The sequence below is a fragment of the Eulemur rufifrons genome, chromosome 19 (genome assembly GCF_041146395.1).
Source record: "Eulemur rufifrons isolate Redbay chromosome 19, OSU_ERuf_1, whole genome shotgun sequence".
In the NCBI taxonomy this organism is placed as follows: domain Eukaryota; kingdom Metazoa; phylum Chordata; class Mammalia; order Primates; family Lemuridae; genus Eulemur; species Eulemur rufifrons.
Genome location: NC_091001.1, coordinates 23918433 through 23939887, shown reverse-complemented (window position 1 = coordinate 23939887; position 21455 = coordinate 23918433). Strand labels below are relative to the sequence as shown.

The window sequence follows — 21455 nt, the reverse complement described above, 5'->3', positions numbered from 1 at the left end:
ATTTGACCTGTACTTGTTCAGTGTACTTGTCTCAGTGCTGGTCATTATGCCAGGGCATCACCTGCCAATCAAAGACCACGATGGCTTAGAAAGATGCGTTTGCAGGTAGTTGCATTACTGGGTAATGAGATGATGAATGTCATTATTAATTGACTTTGTTAGAAAAATCCCCCAAATAATAACTGCTATAGTTAACATCTAATAAATATTGAGCACATATTTGGTGCCAGGCACAGAGCCAAGCCCTTTACTAACATTATGACTTTTTTATTCTTACATTATCCTATAAAGTAGCTTTGGTTGCTGACATCGTACAGATATGAACATTAAGGCACAGAGGGTTTAAATACTTATCTCAGGGTCTCACAGCCACTTGGTGGCAAATGGAAATTAGATCCATCATATCTAGATCCCAGGCCCCTCCTGTCTTATTCATTCTGCCCTTCAAGTTTAAGCAAATTAAGTGGAAAACTTCCATTTTTCTTTATTGTAGAATCAGATAGTCTCTCTTCTATCCCTCCCAGTATGCTATTGCTACTCAAAATGTGTTCATTCCCTAACCATTCCTGTTTTCTAGAGACTTTCCAGGGTAGCTAATCAATTTAGAAAAATAACTGGAATAGCTTAGTTTGAAATTTGATTTTGATTCAACCTTTATTAATTTAGCCATTAGTTTGCTTTTAAAAGGAAAGGCACTTTGCTAATGCATATATCATATATAACCATTATAAATAATTTTCCAAATTACAATCAATTTGGAATTGCAATTACCAGTATTTTACATAAATATTATAAAAGCAACATTATGCATGGTGCCATATCATTAACACCAGATTAAATTTACATGCAAAATTGGATATAATGTGTGCCCTAGGAAACCAGTGTTCTATTTATGGTAAATAGGTAATTTCGAGTAGTGAAATCACTAGCAGTTTTTGCCTTACTCATCCTCTTCAAGCTAGCTATAAAAATTTAGAAACTTTGACTTCTATGTTATAGGAAAATTAAGGCTGTGCTGGAATTAATCTTGTTAGTAAGTGCAACATTATCATGAGTGATATAAGCTGACATCTGCAGAAGAAATATTATAGGATACTGGTACTTAGAACATCCTCCCATCCTCCCCTCTCCCTATATTCTTCCACACCCAGGGTAAACCTGCCTGGTCTTGACTTCTTAGTTCACACTCTCCTCAGCCACTGTCAGCTTCTATTCTTCTCTTCCCAGTGATATTTCTTGGTTAAGTTATGCGAGATGAACTTTTGTGGTTCTTGGCCCAGAATATTTGTGTTAGTGGGACCCAGTCTGCATGAGGACAGGGGAGAGTGTGCGAGGGGAGGTGCTGGCTGACTGATGTCACAGAAGCCTGTCCCTTTCTCTCTTCATCCTGACTCCGCAAAGCCCTTGAACCCGCACAGCTACACATGCCCGTGTTAACTTTCACCCTCTTAAACCCTCCTCTGCCTCACTGCCTACTCTTCCCATCCCATCCCTTCATCCCAAGCTTTTCTTCTCCTAAGCTGCTCCTACTTGTCCTTCAGATTAGTCCATAATTCTGTTGGGCAGGCTTCCCTGCTAATGCCCCTCCTACCACTGGCACATTATTTTTTAAATTTCAGAATATTACAGGGGTACAGACGCTTTGGTCACATGAATTGCCTTTGCACTGCCTGACTCAAAGCTACAAACTTGCCTATCCCCCGGTACAATTTTCTTGTTGGTCTCCTTCCATCCTCTGCTTTCCTAAGTCATGGGCCTCAGTGAGATTTCTGCCCATGTGTAAGATGCATCCTCTTCCACTCCCCAAAAATGTATCTCTCAAATTATGTCATTTCCATATACATACATATATATGTATTAATTAAACCGAGGAAGTGGAATTACAAAGTAAGATAATGTTTAATTCTACTCCTCAGAGACCAAACACAGCCATTCAGAATATAAGCAAGAAGGTGAGTTATACATTTTTTGCATAGCTTCCTAACAAAAATTAAAGCCTCTATGGCCGGGCGTGCCTGTAATCCTAGCACTCTGGGAGGCCGAGGCGGGAGGATCGCTCAAGGTCAGGAGTTTGAGACCAGCCTGAGCAAGAGTGAGACCCCTATTCTCTACTAAAAATAGAAAGAAATTATACGAACAGCTAAAAATATATATAGAAAAAATTAGCCGGGCATGGTGGCGCATGCCTGTAGTCCCAGCTACTCGGGAGGCTGAGGCAGGAGGATCACTTGAGCCCAGGAGTTTGAGGTTGCTGTGAGCTAGGCTGATGCCATGGCACTCTAGCTCAGGCAACAGAGTGAGACTCTGTCTCAAAAAAAAAAAAAAAAATTAAAGCCTCCAGTCTTTACAGCTGATCAGACTTAGTGTTTGGTCTATTCTCCTAACACTTAGAATCAAATATATTACTATCTGTGACCTGCTATGTATCACGTGAATCATATGAATGACATCATTGTATTTATGTGTGTGTGTGTGTGTGTGTGTGTGTATACACATATACATATAAGCTATGTGACCATCTAGGACATATGTCATTTTACTAGATGTTTATATGCAGTATTTCATGAAAAAAATTGCATGCTTCCTCTACAGATCACTTAAAGTTTGTAATTTAAAAAGAAATGTCCTTGTAAAATTGTCAGGCTGTTGAATATGATATTTTTCTCTACTTATTTTCTTGCCTGGCTGCCCTGCTTACTGGGACCCCCACAGCAGGGCTTTTGACTTGATCATCTTTGTGTTCCCGAGGCCGACCACAGCCACCGGCCCCCACTAGGTGCCAGCAAACGTTAGTTAAATCATTCGCCTTCTGGGATTGTTCACACAGAGTTGAGGAAATGGAATTTCCTTGTAAGAACAGATATAAAGTGCTAGAAAACAAACTAAATGTGGCTTGTACTTTATACTTCTTTTGAAAGATAAGGGCAGGTTCTTGGCAACTCCATGAGGAAAAGAAAGTGTCCTTGGGCTTTTTAATTTCCCCCCTATTCAAAAATGATCAAATCTCCAAACTCAAATTTTTCCACTTAAAAGACTAAAATCCCTTTCACAGTGTCTGAAGCCAAATGATATGAAAACAGCCTCGGGCTTACCTCGAAACTCACAGCTCCGTTGTGGTCCGTATCAAAAGCATTGAACAGAAAATGTGCATATGTTGTAGAGTCTGAAATGTTAAACAGGGGATAACATTAAGTCAGTATTTCCACATCCTGCATATGACTTGGACAGCAGTTCTGAGCCTCCTTTAATTAGGAAAATTAACACCACCTCCCTCAGCTTGTGCTTTCTTCCCAGCTGCCCAGCCTCTTTCTGTAGAGGACCAGAATTTGAGATTCACAAGAGTAAGTGCCTACAATGAGGCCATTGGTGACGAACACCCTCTGTGAGTTTCTGGCTATAAATGCTCTGAACACATGAAAGCTGGGTGACAATACCAACACTGGGACCGAGACATGGTCCCACAGGTGGATGTGAGGATTGAGCAAGATGTGTCAGGAAATTGCTTAGTGTTTGGCAGAGACTGTCTCTAGAAGTAAAGCAATAAAAATACCATGAATGAGACAAGGATGAGTTGCTATTATTAGTGTTACTGTCATTATTAGTACTTTCATCATTGTTCCAACTCAGATAAGGATATTGGGACTCAGAGAGGTTGAGAAACTTGCCCAAAGTCACACAGCTAACAAGGAGCAGATCTGGAACATGAACTCGAGTCTTTCAGACCTTGAGAACCAGGCTAGCCCACAGCCAGCAAAGTTGGCTGATGGGTTGGGATCAGTGGTGTCTTGGATCGTTTCTGTGACAATGTTGGAAGGGGACTGGGTGGTCCTAAAGGTTCCCAATTGCATGCTATAGGGAGGGAGCCCTTACTCTATCGGGATCCTGGGTGGGATTCCAGGCTGTGGATAACAATGGACAGGTATGGACGGCTCTCTAACCATCATGCCTCAGGATGTTGTCTAATGACGCCAATGTCCTCTGGAATCCAACATGCCCTCTTAGTTTGCTTCATTTTTTCTTCCTTCCTCTTCTCCTGGCTCTCCTTTCTTTGTCTCCTTAATCTCTTAGCTTACTGCCTTTTAATTTTAAAGGTCTGTATTTTTTCCTATTGTTTTCTTTTCTTCGTGCCCAGCTTTCATTTTTAAGTGCTTTTGTACTTGACCCTTGATCAAATTTACACGATTATTTTCAATGTTTCATCTCATGGGCCTTAGCCTTTTATCTTAACCTTTTTTTATCTTTTCAAAAAAAATTGTAACCTTTTAGCTCATTGGCTTTCTAGCTTTTTATCTTCTGTTTAAAATCTCATCTATTCCTATTTTATAACTTTTAACCTTTATTTTTATTGCATTTTAACATAATTTCTATTCAGTTTTTACTTTATGAATTGCTTTTTAAAGACTGTCAGGAAGCAAGGGCAGAGAATTGCCCTCTCCAAGTAAGAGAGGTCAGAGGTCATCTAAATTTCCTCCAGGCTCTCAGGGCCCATAACCTATTGATGGATTGTTTTTTCTGAATGCTTCACTGTAGTAGTAAACAATATTGAAGGCCATACATTTCATGAGGCCGATCGTACACTCAGTTTCTCAAATGATGGTAAGATCTTCTCTCATCTCTTACCTTTAAATATGATATGAGAAATCCCTTAATTTTAAACATGTGACTTATTAACACTTTTCAGTGAACTGATCAGTTATAAAAATAGGGTCTAAACAATATGTAGAAGTGTTATATCTAGAGTGGATGTCCATCTGGTATAGATTGGTTGAGGGGAAGAAATCCTTTTAAATATGGGGCCAGGTGCTCAATTGCAATCAACATAGTGCTATTGTTGGGAAGTTCCACTGTGGCGTTATGAAGACTTGGCAGCCTGTTTCTATTTGCAAAGTTGTTTTGCTCTCAACAGCACTTTTTCACAGACTTCTTGAACTATTTAGTGCCCTATGGAGATGTGAGTTGATACGTGGTATGTTAAACTTATTTTTGGAGGAGGGAAAAAAAAAGAGATTTTGCATATTTTATAATGAGCTTCATTAAGCAGGTCTCTTGTTACCGTGTTTATACAGTCAGGGTAAATGCCTCTACCTTAGCAAACAGAACTCACCATGAATAATGGCTCAGAGCAAGCGATGTTTGCAATTTTTTAAATTTTAAAATACAAGATAACATGAGCATGTGATAATGACTATTCTTCTTAAATGGAATTTCTCTAGGTTTACAGATTGAAGCTCTGATTCAGGGAGGGGGGAAGGACAATATACATCCTAAACTTTTGTACCCCCATAATATGCTGAAATAAAAAATAAAATAATAATAAAAAGTTTGACATGTGGGAATTATGCTCTCAAGGTTTACAATAATGTGGCACAGACTTCTTATTCTTCTAAATGTACCTTGGCAATTCTTCTAGAAATTAAACCAGTTTTCCAGCCTAGATAGTCCATACAGAGAGCTTTTGTTAATAGTATAGTGGAGTTAGACTGCCTGAATTTGAATCTCAGCTTTACCCAAGATTAATTGCATGACCTTGGGAAAATTGTTAACATCTCTGTGTGGCTCAGTTTCCTCATCTGCAAAATATTATCAATACCAGTATATACTTCCCAGAGTCCTTATGAAGTTTATATGAGACACTAAATGCAAAGTGTTTAGAATAGTCCTAGGCACCTATTAAATTTTTAATAAATATAATAATAAATATTGCTATTATTCTTCTTTTACAGATAAGCTATTCTTATTTCAACTACCTTAAAGAAATGTGATCAAAGCTTTTAAAAATATAACATTTTTTCACCCCAAAATGTTCCTGTTTTTGTGGGATCTCCGTTGTATTGTCTAGGTGAGAGGAGTTCTAATTTGACGCAATTTCACACTCAATAGAGGCCAGTAGGATTGTGTCATGAAAAGCAATGAGCCTTCTGATGCAGTTTGGATTTCTTCTGGCAGGCATTTGCAGACAGTGAAAATTTTTAAATGAGAGGAATGAAGCTACAAGCTTAGATTGGGCAAGAGGAACAAGCTAAGACCAAGGCTGGAATGTCTAGTTAGGGACAAAGGTGGATGAAGTGAGGAAAAAAGACTGTCTATGAAAGCTTCTATGTTCTGGCTTCATTCAACTGTGTTCTTCTTAGGTACTCAGTAAATATTTGATAAAAGAATGAATAACTGGTTTCCTGGATTCTAGATTTCAGTTCAGTTCAGGGCTCAAAAGATAACACAATGATCTCTCTTCTCCCTGATGGTCTTTGATCACGATTCCTTACATAACGAAAATAGTTACCGAGTTTGATAAGCTAAGATTGCCTCTGTTTCTTACAGTTTTACTTATGATGTTGAAAAATAAATGTTGAAATTTTACAGGTGGGCAAAAAACAAATTCTAAGTTCTTAGGATAGGAAGAGATCTTGGATATTATTTAGCAATTTATCTACATTTAACAAAGGTGGAAAATAGGTGCAGGTATTTTAGTGACTTACTAAGGTAGCCTCGTTGGTTAATGGTAGAGTTGGTAATGACATCAAGGTGTTTCAATACTAACTCTTAGAAATAAAGAATATTAAGTACTGAGAAGAGGGGAGGGAAGAAGAGGAGTGAGGGACAAACAATTACCTATTACACTATTCTGGTGACGGCACACTAAAAGCCCTGACTTCAGCCTTATATAATTCATCCATGCAACAAAAACCACTTGTACCTCCAAATATACTGAAATAAAAAAAAAGAAAAGAAAAAGAACATTACAGTAGGAAAAAAAAAAAAAAACCTGAGGATTCCTTTGGACTGACTCCTACATTTTACAGAGGAACAACCTGAGGTCCAGAAAAATAAACCACTTGAGGTCACGGACCTCAGTGGTGGCAGTCTATCCACAAACTCAGGACTCTAGACTTAGCCTACAGTTCTTAACCCAATTTCCAAACCACAATGATGATACGAACTAACCCTTGAATTAGTTGTTCAGACTATTTGAACAAACACCCTTGATTCTCATGTCTCATATTTGTGGTATCAAATTAATCTGGTTAATTTCCTTCTCCCCACTGCAAAACCCTACTCCCACCTGAATTCAAGCACAAGGTACAGACTTTGTTTCATGCATTTGAATATACAATTCATGGCATTGTTACTATGGTAAGGCAGATTCATATGCATGAATAGTACTTTCTGTCAATAAGTCCTCTATAAATTATCCTGAAAATTGTTAGAAATATTGTTCTAGAACAAGAATAATACTCAGTGGGTGGGGCTTTTATTTACTTTATTTTAATCTTTATGTGCGGAGAACCCACGAAGTAATTCAAGTGCCTTGCATGTAGCAGCTGCTCAATAAATGCTTGTTGACTTAGATTCTTCTGACTTGAGCTCATCCATTCATTCTCTTCTTCCTTAGCTGTTTAACAGGTGCCTAGTGCAGTCACTGTGCATGCAAAATTCCTATGACACAAGCAGGGATAGCCCAGGAAAGTGAAGTTTTTATGAGCTTTTAAGATGTTTAGTGAGCTAAACGCTTACATGCTAAAACTTTTACTGTATGCGCGGTGGAAAAAGTATTGCTGTAACCACACAGCCAACAGCACTCACAAGTCATTTCCTCTCTGCTTACTTTATAGCAGGCGTATTTTATGCCCTGTAAACGAGAGGCTTCTGTTCAGTCCAGTTGTGCTGACATCTAAAACACCAAACTAGTTGTGCTTGGTAAACTGTCTCACTAAGCAATAGAGAAAGTTAAGAGCCTGACACAGTACAAATTGCAGGGGATTCTGTAGATAAGACAAAGCACTTCCCTGGAGAAAACGGTGAGCGCTTGTGATTTACAAACCCACTGTTGTTACTGTTCATAATGAGAGATACCTGTTGTTTTCAAACCATCAACCTGAATAAATGATGACTCTGTAGAAGTGCGAGGATGCCCATAGCATGAATTTGCCTGCTGTCAGGACTGCATTCTGCCCTAGGACATTTGTCCTTTTCTGGCCTCATGTAAGAAACAGTTGGCATGTGTGACATTAATTTTTAAAATTGCAAATCATCATTCTTTAAAATATTTCATTTCCTTTAATGATGCCTCATGCTTTTAGACTTATGCATTCAATTAACATGAATAATCAAAGACTTTTAAGAGCACTAAAGTGATTTTCTCCTCAAATCTTTTTGGATTTTGTAACAAGAATCCTTTGCAAAGTTGATGTTCTCTACTCATGTAGATGTTCTCTAATGTGGAAATGTTTTTCTTCAAACAAAGATAAAATTTTAATGTGGAGCTGTATCTAATTTATACCATGTAATAACTCTTTGAAATAATCAAAAAATAACTTAAAGATTTCCATCTGTGTTTGTGTTTTGATATTAATGCCTATTGATATACTGGTAGACACTCAGATGGTAAACATGATTTTTGTGAAAAAATCCCATGGGTTTTACATAATTTAGAAATACATGAGGTAATTGCATAGTATCCCAAATTAACCTTTCATTAATGCAGACACTGGACCCATTACACTCCTGGCATCAGGAGCCATAACCAATGGCTGTCTGTGGTCTTTGAGGACAGACCTTCCTGTGCATAAGATGGGGTGAGCCGTTGTCACCCCAGGTATATCCAAATACATGGAATAATGGGCTTCCCTATGTTTTCTCAAAACTCTAATTTAATTCTTTTAAAAGACCGTCTTTAATAGAAATATCTGTTTTGACAATTCATGCACACAATTATCTCAAACCTACTAACATACTTGCAACCAAATGGATTAAAAAAACAAAATGGAATTTAAATTTGTATGAAACAACTAATATTCAAGTGGCATATACTGTTCAAAATGCTATTTACACATATGATTCCAATGTACAGTTATGACCACCATGTGAGGGGGGTTCATTTATCCATCAATATATTAATAATAAATATTTATCAAGTGCTGTTTCTTGTAGGTCACTGTTCCATGACCCACGGATACAGCAGCAGACGAAGTAAAGAAATCCTCTGTTCCCTTGGAGCTGACATTTCAGTGGGGAAAAAGACATTAAAAAACAACAACATAAGTGAAATCTATATTATTAGATGGTCTTCAGTGCTGAGAAACATAAAGCAGGGAAAGTTCAAGGCATTGCGATTTAAAATAGAGTGTTGAGGGAAGGCCTCGTTGAAAGGTGGCATTTGACTAAAAGCAAAGGTGGTGAGATATTGAGACAGATATTTGGGAGAAGAGAATTTCAGGCAGACGGAACAGCAAGTTCAAAGGCCCAGGAGCAGTGCCCCGGCTGGTGTGCTGGTGGGATGGCAGGGGGCCAGTGTGTCTGGGGTGGAGTGAGTTGGGTGGGAGAATGGTAAGTAAAGGACACAACAGAGGGGGGACAAGGGACAGTGGCCACAACTTGTAGGCCACTGCATAGGCTGTGGCTTATGTGTGATGGGATGGAAGGTTTTGAGCTGAGCAATGACATGGTCTGGCCTGCATTTTAACAGGATCACTCTGGCTCATTTTCAGAATGGACCATGGTTGGGAGAGGGGCTGTCAGAATCCTAGAGACCACTTCAGAGACCGCTGTGGTTTCATTTTGGCTGGAGATGATGGTGGTTCCTTTAAGTGGAAAGGAATAAAAAATGTGTTGGCAAGGTCAATGGCAGAATAGCTCTGGCCACAACCACAGAGAGAAGCCTCCTGTGTTGAAGAGAGGTCAAAGTTTACGTGAAGGACTAGATGGTCCCCTTCCTATTTGGGGTACAGCCTTCTTCCTCAACTCCTGGTTCACCTCCTCCCTCCACCCCATCCCTTACTATCTGCTCCAGGTCTGGATTCTACTCATGATCTCGCCTCTGTCTTAAGCTACTAACATCTCCTTCTTCACCAGCTCCTTCTCTGTATATAAACAAGTTTGAGCTTTTTCTATTTTAACACATTGACTACCACACAAAGAAATCAGAAACTTTTCCTTGGGGCCACAGCGTTGTATGATGAAAATCGGATAAAAACTTAGAGTGTAATTTAAAGGTAAACATAAATAGAAAAACAAAATTTATTGACTTCTATTCATTTAATCCACAATTTTAGAATTAAATTGTCAATGTTAATTGCAACAATAAGAATATCAACAAGTAAGATTTTATATATGCTTCACTTGGCCCCAGGGTCAAAATGAGACTGGGTCAAATACAACTCTTGTGGCAGTTAATGTGTTAAAAAACAAACTTCACCTGTATCTACTGGTACTATCATCTACTTCCTCTGCATCTCCTCATGAGTCCAGCCCAGTTTCTTGTAAGTGCTGTCTCTATTGGTTGTCTCTGTTTTCTTCCCATTGTTTCTTTCACCCCCTGCAAGGTGGACTCTGCTGTGGGCTCCACTTCCTGGAAGGTGATTAAAGCTGCTCTGACAACACTCAGCAACGGTCTCCATGTTGCCACGTCCCAAAGACCTTCCAGTCCTTTCCTGACTGGACCTCTTGGCTCTAGTGTTTAATGCCTTCATTCTCTTCATTTCTGAACTATCAATCTCTCTTGTGCTTATTCCCGCATCTCTGGCTGTTCATTCTCTGTCTCCTTCAGGGATCCCTTTGCTTTCTCATGGTCCTTCATGTGTGTTCTGGAGTTTCATGCTTGACTCATGGGGCTCCCCACTTTTTGTCCTTCTTCCACTGACCTCATCTACATCATGATTTAACCATCACTTTTTGGTTAATAATTCTCAAATCTCATCTCTTTCTCTAACTTTTCCTATGAGCCTCAGATTTGTACCAACTTTTTGTTGAGGCTAAATCCCCACAGACACGACAAATGTAGTTTGTCCAAAATTGAGATTGCTGTCCCTCAACTCCTCCTGTGACTAATCACCCAGTGTCTGTGATAGAATCCCGGAATTTATAACAAATTCCTCCTCCATCTCTTTTTACCACAAAAAGTCAATCTCCAAATTGTCCTATTTTTGTCATCTAAATATGTCTATAATCTGTCCGTACCCCTCCAGTCCTACTATGTATGTTCTGGTTAAAGACTTTATTGCCTCCTGGCAATAACATTCTAATTATTTTCCCTGCCTGAAACATTGCCAGCCTCAAGTTTATCTTGAACAGGGCTATCAGGGGAATGTATGCCAAGCACACATCTGCCTGTAACAGCTCCTATTTCAACCCATGAGTAGTTTTGCCTCACCTCAAGGACAGAGTCCCTGTTTCTTAACACAGCATCTGTGCCTCTCTGGGATGCTTCCCTCTCTACCACATACTTCCTGCCCCAGCTCCTCTCACATTGTGGCAATTTCCTGCAAATGCCTACCCACAGTGTGACACACTCACCCTTCGCTTACACTCCATTTGCCCAAAATGTCATGTCCCTACTGCCTTTTAAATCTGGAAGACATCAGACTTAGAAGTAAAGCTTCTCCTGAGAGGTAAGATTGGGGAATGAAAGACTATATATGCTTTGGAAAAGGACTGAACTCTCTACATCTTAGTTACCACATTTATGGAAAGAAAAAAACAGGACGGTCCTAACTAGGGTTGTTGGATGGTGAGGAGTAAGACATCAACTTCAGCTCAGGTTCCGCTTATCTGAATAGTCTCTTTTTTATTTCCTCCCTGTCCTTCAGCTGGTCTAATTATGCCTACACTGTACTCTCAGAATACGATTTTTTAACCCCCATAGACTAGAACATTCTTTGGGGCAGGGCTCACATCCTATTCCTCTTGCTCCTCCCACATTATCAGCACCTCACACATGGCTGGGCACACGGGTGGCTGTGCCATAAGTATGAGCTGGGCATCTGTTGGGTGGTTGAAAGAAAAACTATAAGGTCCAGTGGCAAGTATATCTCTTCACTCATATCTAAAGTGCATGTATTATCATTATGCTATCCTTGTGTTTTCCTTTCAATTAAAATAATGTCTAGGGTGATTTTAATTTTCTCAGATGAGGGGGGCACAGTAGAGGTACTGAAGGAGGGACGGCCGACAGTACACTAGATGGGCTACAGAAAATCTGGGTCATAACCCAGATCTGCCACTTAGTCAATACGTGGCTCTGGGCAAACCATTTGACTTTGCCAAGCCCCAGATTTCACATCTGTAAATTGTGGATAATCACATTTGTCCTAATTCTGAGAGTTGGAGGAATCACATGGGACCTATAATGCATCTGAAAGAGCTTTGTGACATTTTGAGGACCCTCATAATAGTCAGAAAGAATTTTACATTTGAGAGCTGTAGCACTAGGCACACAGTCATACCTGTTGGATTAAACTAAAGAGTAACCTCTTGGATATTTGATAATTTGTAAGTAGCTTGCTTTTATGATACCTTAACAATTATATACACTTGCATGCTGTGAATTATTTTACATAAAGATTAAAAATGTAGAGTCATCCTATGAAAAATTAAACCAAACTCAAGATTGCAAGCATAATTCTAACTCTGAGAGTATGTTAACAAGTCCACATTTGTACTTACCTCCCTGTGGAAAGAACTGCGAGTAAATCTCTTTGAAGGTTTCTTCATTAACAACACCACTGGGGCATTCCTAGGGAAAGTGGCAGAGAAGCAATATGAGCAAAGTGTTCATAAAACTGATTTTTTTTTTTGCACATTTTGAAACAGAACTGTCTACTGTGCAGAGCTGCACCAAGAAAGTTAACCATTCATCTATTATTACAAAGGATAAAAGTACATAATAAACTCCTCTTTGTTCCAGTTCTCATGGAATTAAAAAAATTGCAGTTGTAAATATCTTTGCATATTGAGTATCAAAGTAGGTCTGACATGTTCAAAAACACAATGCTGCTTTTAATAGCACACGTTTATTATTAATGAAGAGGAAATTGCATTGTTTTTCATACAGCAAGAAGATTGCAAGGTGCTTATAATATGGTCCTTACTGGGTCTTGTTTCTGTGTCCTCTAAGGTTTTCTGGACCCACATAATCTCCAGTTCAATGAGAAAATGGCTTCATTAGGGTCTAAGGTGGTTCAAGAAACTTCAAGCAGGAACAGTTACTAATTCCTATTAACAGGTTGTTTGGGAGTACACATGACATGGTTTTGTAACAAGTGACCTTCGATGAGATATGACCCCAAGATTTTTTTAAACTTCTGGAGAGGAAGGTCTGCCAAGAAATAAGACTGACCTGAGCTTAATATTAATAAGTTCCTGCCTTTGTCCCTGGGTGGAATTATTGAAGACTGATGGATACTGACACTGGGAACTGCACTGATATTAGACTATTGACCTGGAGGGGCCAAAGGGAAAGGTTAGCCCTCTGAGAGTGGTTTTGCCATTTTCTCTAAAATGAATTGAAATCTAAAATGTCAGAAGAGGTCTTCCTTGGTGCAGAAAATGAGGTCTGAGCAAGTGAATCTTAGACTGAAGTGAGGGAAAAACCTCCTCCATTCTCTGGAGTTGTAAGAAGAGTCTGGTCGGAAATGTGAAGTGTAGAGACCCCCAGCCCTGGAGCAGTGGAGGCTGATAGTCCCATGATAGTCCAGCACACAGGATCATACATAAGACATTAATCGTACAGTCCTGCCTTGGTATCCGTGGGGCATTGGTTCTGGGACCCCCACAGATACCAAAATACCTTCATGCTGAGGTCCCTGTGGGACTCACAAATATGAAAAGTTGGCTCTCCGTATCCTGTGTCTTTGATTCACGCCTGGATGTGGATGTAGAAGCTGCAGATACATACAGAGGGATGACTATGTTTATTGAAAAAAATCCATATGTAAGTGGACCTGTGCATTTCAAACCCCTCTTGTTCAAGGGCCAACTGCACGTTGTAGGTGGGCAAGTGGTAAACCCTGTCCAGTCTTGCCGTGTAGCTTCTCATGAACAGTCTCACCTTCTCTGAGCTCCCCTTGTTCCAGCTGTTACAGCATCCCCACACTACCTGGCACCCCCTCGGGACTACGTTCGCTGGAGACAAATCAGCAGTGTGCTAACTTCCGAGAGGCCTGACTTTGGACGTACATATTCTGTGTACTTTAAATTTGACACTGTTCCTGGCATCTCCACCAATCATCTGGTGTGGTCGTTAAAACTCCTCTTCCCTTAAAATCATTGTCCCCTCACTATTAAACTCACTGTATTAATTTGATCTTTCTTTATTCCGTTGAGCCACTTACTCAACTGTAATGTGCTCCACATGAAGAATTTTCTTTCTCGTTTGTTGCTTTAAAAAGGACCTTTGACACATAAACAATTTTATTAATGACTAATTTTAACTAATACATAAAAATTTTAACTAATAGTTTCAATGTGAATTTATGTTTACAAAGCTTGTCAATATATTTTTGTCCCATTTGTTCATTGTAATAAAACCTATGACTTAGTCAAAATATCTCCATTCACAGAGGCAGAGCTAGAGGTGCTGAGGGGTAAAGCACATTGTTACTGGGCAAGCCAGTGGGGAAGCTGGAATGTGGACTCAAAACTTTCCAGGTTCAAATATTAGATGATCCCTGTGGAAATAACAATGACCTCAAGGACCTAAGAGAATTGGAGCAAAGAAAAGACAACCAAAAACAAACAAGGAAGAAAGCATGCAAGCGAACTGTGATGGTTAATTGCGGGTGTTCACTTGCCCTGGCCATGGTGCCCAAGTATTTGCTCAACTATTATTCCGCATATTTCTCTGAGGGTGTTTTTGTTTGAGATTTACATTTAACTTGGTGCACTTTAAGTGAAGCAGATTGCCCTCCATAGTGTGTGGGGGTGTCATTTAATCAGTGAAAGGCCTGAACAGAACAAAGACTGACCTCTCCAGAGCAAGAGGAAATTCTCCAAGCAGACAGCTTTCAGACTTCATCTGCAACATTGGCTCTTCCCTGGTTTGCCGGCAGACTGCCTTTGGACTTGAACTTCAACTTTTTGGAGGCTCTAGTTTGCCAGCTTCCCCCATCAGATTTTGGACTGGCCTAGTCTCCACAAAGTGTGAGCTAATTCCTTAATAAATGTCTTTCTCTCTATAGACACACATCCTCTTGATTCTGTTTCTATGAAGAACTCTAATCCGTAAATGAATTAACAATCAACAGCCAAAACTCCAAAAAGGAAAGAAGATATGTATACAGCTAATCACTCAAAAGTTTTGACTAACTCGCTGTATCTAGTTGGCAGCAACAGACCAATTTTAAAACTAAATAAACACTTTGTAGCTGGATCCTCTCACACACGGATGTGGTGATTTATTGGCTATTTAACTCTAAGCCATCTGCTCGGAATAGTAAGGAGAGAGCAGATACCTGGCTCTCTGCCATCAGGTGGTAAATCTGTGTAAGCTCAGAGCTGGAAAGCTGCCTCAGAGTTAAAGTGACACTGATGAGAGGTGAGAATGACATGTAGATGGACATCTGTACTCAGAAAACTTGTTAGCTGCCATTAGTCTCTAGATATATTTGATAGATATATCTTATAATGTGAAACGATACTTAGAAATTGACTATCTCATATGCATTTGTCTTGTGGTTAATCACATATCTATGTCGGAAGAAATTCTTTTTCTGCCCACTGAAAGCTCCTGGACCAGTTTCAGAGTGGAAAGTCTCACCAGATAAATTTATCTTTATCCATCTCACATTCATTACATTAATTTCTATTTCTACAAATACATATTGATGCCTATTATTCTAGGAACTCTTCTAGAACTGGAGCTGCAACAATAAATAAGTCAAAGGTTTTACTCTCATGGAGCCCACATCCAACGAGGGAAATACATACTGTCTTAGTTTGTTCAGGCTGCTATGACGAAATACCATAGACGGGGTAGCTTGTAAATAACAGAAATTTATTTCTCACAGTTCTGAAGCCTGGGAAGTCTAAGACCACAGAGTCAGCAGATTCAGTACTCTGAGAGGGCACATTCCTGGTTCATAGATGGCACCTTCTAGCTGTGTCCTCACATGGTAGAAGGCGTGAGCTAGCTCTATGGGGCCCCCTTTTTTTTCCCTCAGTCTCTATGGAGACTGTCAAAAATTGCCAATGCCAAATATATTGCAAGTTGTTACAGTGGCCTATTAGGAAAAGTTTTCAATTAGCAATGATCATGTCTAGGATAAAACCTCATTGGCTATAATACTGTTCCTGTGCAAAGCTTGTGGGGTATTTTTTATAAGGGACTAATCCCATTCATGAGGGCTCTGCCCAAATGATCTAGCCACCTCCCAAAGGCCCCACCTTCTAATACCATCACAGTGGGGGTTAGGATTTCAACATATGAATTCTGGGATACACAAACATTCAGACTATAGCAAAGACCAAGACCAAGACAAAAGCTGGTAAAAAAAATCAGTTCAGAGAATGATGATCTTTTGTTTATTTTAGAGACTCCTTACTGAAACCAGTGCATTTTTTTTTTTTTTTTTTTTACCTTCAGGTGAGAAAAACTAAACAAACTATAGGACTCTAGTGATTTACAAGACAGTGCATATGATGCAGTTGATCCTCCAACTTTTTCTTCACCTCTTTTGTGGAGTGTTCTCTCCACAAAAGTGGTCTCTCCCCGCCTTCATCAACAATGAATTTGGTCAGGCTGTGTGTACAGCAAAGTATACACTGCAAACAACATAGCTGTATTATTTAGGTTATCCCTTGATACTGTAACAAGTAGGCCCCCAAATATGTAGGTTGAGTACCCCTTATCAGCAATACTTGGAGCAGAAGTGTTTTGTAGTTCAGATTGTCTTGGATTTTGGAATATTTGCATTATACTTACCAGTTGAACATTCCTAAATCTGAAACCTGAAATGCTCCAATCTGAAATGGTCTAATGAGCCTTTCCTTTGAGCATCATTTTGGTACTCAAAAAGTTTTGGATTTTAGAACATTTTACTTTTCAGATTAGGATTATTCAACCCACTTAACAAACTAAAAGGAATGTAGTATATTTCTTGCTCTCATAACAGTCTTGGGTGAATGTACAGATCAATTGATAGATCTTTTTGAAGTCATTAAGGGACAGAGGCTAATGAAGAGTGGGTCATCTTCAACACATGGCTTCTGTAGTTTCTGTGATTGACTCAACCAGAAAGAGAAAAAGAACATTGAAAAGAATGCATGGAAGGTTTTTATGGACCAGGTCTTGAAGTAGTACACATCATTTCCACTCTCACTCTTTTAGTTAGAAATCACTTAATATAACTATCCCAAACAAAATGAGAAGTCTTGAGTGCCCAGGAAGAAGACAAGAACACAGATTTGGTAAATAGTTAGGAATATCTGCCCCTGTGGCATATTTGAAAGATATTCCAAGTGTCTGTGCTCTCAAATAGTTTTACAACTGATGCTTTAACACGACCATTATCGAGTCATTTAGTGGTATAAATTGTCTCCGTTTACCTGGCACCATTTTTTTTTATTTCAGCATATTATGGGGATACAAAAGTTTAGGTTATGTATATTGCCATTGCCCCCCACCTCCCCGAGTCAAAGCTTCAAGCATGTCCATTCCCCAGACAGTGTGTATCGCACTCATTATGTAGATATACACCCATCCCCTCCCCCCCATCTGCCTGACACCCGATTAGTGTTATTCCCAAATGCCTGACACCATTTTTAAAGGCTGATATTTTCAAGTAAACAAATCCTATGAAACTTAAACATCTGAGTATGAATTTGTTCATTAGGCTTTCCTAAGAGGAAGGATCCAAGATGCAATAGAGCTCCCAGGTTGAGAAACAGTGAGGAAAACCTCACTAATCTTTTTATTTTATTTTATTTTATTTTATTTTATTTTTTGGAGACAGAGTCTCCCTCTGTTGCCCAGGCTGGAGTGCAGTGGCATGATCAGAGCTCACTGTAACCTCAAACTCCTGGGCTCAAGAAATCTTCCTGCCTCAGCCTGCCGAGTAGCTGGGACTATAGGTGCATGCCATCATGCCCAGCTAATTTCTTTTATTGTTGTAGAGACAGGGTCTCGCTATGTGGTTCGAGCTGGTCCCCAACTCCTGGCCTCAAGCCATCCTCCCACCTCGGCATCCCAAAGTGCTAGGATTACAGGTGTGAACTACCACAGCTGGCCTCATCTATCTTTTGAGAAGTTGCTGTAACCTTCTATTAACCCTTATAGCTTCTATATTATATTTTCTAATGACATTTTGTCTGATTATTAACAAATTATTATTCCATGAAAATGCACTCTCTACAGAAAAAAACTAAAATAAATAAAAATCACCCATAATCCCACTACTGTAAGATTATTTTGGTCTCTTATCTATGCATATATTGATATACTGTACAAATAAAATTAAGATATATAAAATATAGTATTTTATCTTTTTGAACTTTACAAAATATCCTGAACAATTTTCATGTCCTAATTTTTAATGACTGCATAATAATGCATCCATTGAACTTACCATTCTGTTGCATACTGAGGTGATTTCAGCATTTTTTGTAGTACATAGGAATAATGATATAATTAATATTCTAGTGCATACATCTGTGACTGCACCTGTGCTTCTTTTTTATGACTAATCCCAGAAGGAGAATCATAGAATGAACAGGTTTAAAGCATTAAAAGCTCTTCATATGCACAGTCACACTGTTTTCCAGAAAGGCTGTACCAGTTTGTGCTGCCACCACAAGTTTATGAGACAGTCTCACACCCAGAGGAGCTGCTGACCAGAATCACATGGGAATTTGACATGCACAGAATTCCATGAACAAACATTCTGAAAATTACCAGAGGACATTGCAGCGTTTGGACAGATCTCTCCAAGGCATAAAGCCATTTTGCCTGTTTTTCATGCAGATAAGGATGCTGTGATGTCAATCACCTGGACCGCATCATTACAATAATGGTTTGTTGAGTATAAAATAAACAACTCAATGCTTTCTGATGTATATGACCTCTTTTTGCTTTTTCACCTACTCTGAAAGGTGAAAATGAGCTCAGAAAGATTAAGTAACTTGTCTGAGTCACACAGTTTTGAACAGAGCCATCTATTTACTTCCTCTTTCAACAAATAATCATTCAGTGCCTTCTATATGTCAGGAAATGGTCCATGTGCCTTCTACAATTCTGGGCACTGAGAATACAGGAGTGAGTTTAAAAATATCCCATTTTTGCTCTTGTGCAACATAAAGTTCATTGGAATCAAACTCATGCCTTCCTGACTCCATTAATTGCAATGCTATCCTACATTCTGGATTCTCATCTTTTTTTTTCCCGTGAATACTGAAAGGGTGGCCTTTTGATGAGTCATCAGTGGAAATGCTCCTTTTTGGGAAGATGTATAATGTACATTTGCATCCAGAACCACCCACAAAAGGAAGCTATTTCAATCAAAACTAGGGGCACTGATTAAAAATATTTATATTCATTGAGTTGTAGTTTCAGAGATTTGGGGAAAATTTTTAATTTCTTCTTTTTAGAATTTTTTGCCTGTAGTCCAGTAAGGACCTCTCCACCTTCCTTCTAACCACGTATACTTTAATCTCATTGTAAATGGCTATATAGTAAAGTGCTGTGGAAAAGGTTCTGGGTTTTAGGTCAGGTTAAATGAACTACTTCACGAAATGTTAACAAGCTCAGGTTCCTGGCACTCTGCTGGCTGGTGTATTAATCTGTGATGACCACTGCATTTTCCTTTATTGCTTTATAAACCGTTCAACATGATATAATCAGAATGCAATAAATGTGGAATGAGGTTTCCTTAGCACATAACTGGCATGGATTTGTCATTTGGTGCAGAGACAGTTGCCTTTTGGGACCTTAAAGCTGTGTTCTCTAAAGGCTCTTTTCAGTCCTTTCAGGTAGTGGCATGACATGCATGAAGGCCAAGATCGGTTGCAGATGCACAATGGATACTTTGCTACTGCTAATATCAATACCAGTAAAGTATTAGTATTTTATAATAACAGTGCGATGATGAGGATGCTGAAGCTGCTGCTGCTAAGCTAATACATATGAGCACTTTCTATGTTTCAGGCATTGTGTTAAACGTTTTACATGGGTTATTTCCCATGAATGGATAGATGCTAGTATCATCTCCATTTCACAAATGACCAAACTGTCTTAGAGAAACTGCCCACATTCCCATGATAAGAAAATGGCAGAGCACCGTCTATAGATCACAGAATCAGGAAACTTGAGTGTTTAAAGCAACTATGGAGATAATCCAGTTCAATGACCCGATATTAGGGGTGAAAAAGTCAAGGTTGAGGAGGTTCCATACTGACCATAGCAACACAGTGGGCTGCTGAGCTTTTCCTTGTGTCTAGGTTTCCTGGAGTCTAGGCTATGCTTCGACACCACAGATGCTTTCTTGTCCATATTCAATGGCTGATTTTTTTTTGTCAGATAGTATTTAGAGTGGTATTTAGAATGTTTACATTCTTGGGCTCTGGAGTTAAGTAGAAGATGTAGGTTGAACCCTCGCTCTACCACTTAAGAGTAACTATGGGCACACTGTTCAATATCTCTAAATTTCATTGCTTTCCTATGAAAAACTGGGACAACCATTGACCTCAGAAGGTTGTTATGAGAATTAGTAAGATAATGCATATTATGCTACTATCTTCGCCCTCTACTTTGCACATCATATTTGCTCATTATGTATTAGCAATTATGTGTTAGTACAATAGTACAATCTAGGATTTGGTAAACTGAACTCCATCATACAACAGCTTATTGTAACATCAGTGTGGATATACCAGGGTTAAATCATATTCGTCAAAGTGGTTGAACCCAGGATAGCACAGGTTTGATAAAATTCAATGAGCTTATAAAGCAGATATGAGTTAGGCCTCCTCCTCTAGCATTATAAATTGAATTCACTCTATCTAATATCATACCCTAAAAGACAGGGGAATACTGTAATTGTAAATGACAGCTGAAAAGAATAAAGGCCACCATCCTGGAAATAAAATGTCAGTAGGAACTCAGGAGCCTTTTTAGTCATTAATTTGAATGAACGTTTTCCCCAGCAATGCTTACATGAGTATGTTAGAAATACAGTCATCATGAAAAGTATTGGGAATGGTGCTTTGGAGAAAGATTCATATAAACATAGGAGATTGCTAAGGAAGTTATTTTGTGAGGTGTAGCATGAGTTCTTATACTTTTACTTCATAAGGAAATCTTTTAGCATTTCCTTGAAAGTTGTCAGAGCTCTGGTGAAATGCACTAGAAGTTATTTCATTGGTATGTAAATCAGATGTATAATAATATAGTCATAATATTGTCCACTCTGATAATATTTATCCAGTCTATTAGCCAAAATCTCCTCTTCTCCTAAATCATTCTCTTCTGGTATATGTACTCTCCTCAGGTTCAGAACTGTTATTAAATATTTAGAGATATCTCTTCAGAAATCAAAATATATATATAATATAAATATTTCATAGGGAAAAAAATTAATAAATAGCTATTTAGGGAGCTTTTATGATACCTGTAATATCACACTTTTTAAGCATCTATGTATCTCATCAACTCTCACCACCACCCCGGTGCTGAGGGGGACATACACGGCCGT

General features: G+C 38.9%; 1 protein-coding gene and 1 non-coding gene across 8 annotated transcripts in view; both read right to left on the bottom strand.

Annotated features, from left to right (window-relative positions):
* KCNIP4 (potassium voltage-gated channel interacting protein 4) overlaps positions 1-21455 on the bottom strand; it is a 1112575-nt gene that overhangs the window by 10913 nt on the left and 1080207 nt on the right. For 6 of the 7 annotated variants that reach the window (XM_069494040.1, XM_069494045.1, XM_069494044.1 and 3 more), the window contains 2 exons: positions 12439-12508; positions 3093-3163 (listed from right to left, as the gene is read on the bottom strand). In XM_069494040.1, the coding sequence (XP_069350141.1) occupies positions 3093-3163; positions 12439-12508 (141 nt within the window). Of the gene's footprint in view, positions 1-3092; positions 3164-12438; positions 12511-21455 lie in introns of all 7 variants that reach the window. The other variant, XM_069494047.1, reaches the window with a different exon arrangement.
* On the bottom strand, positions 15933-16074 carry LOC138400344 (U4 spliceosomal RNA). Its single transcript, XR_011236246.1, has one exon. It is a non-coding gene; the product is annotated as a U4 spliceosomal RNA (small nuclear RNA).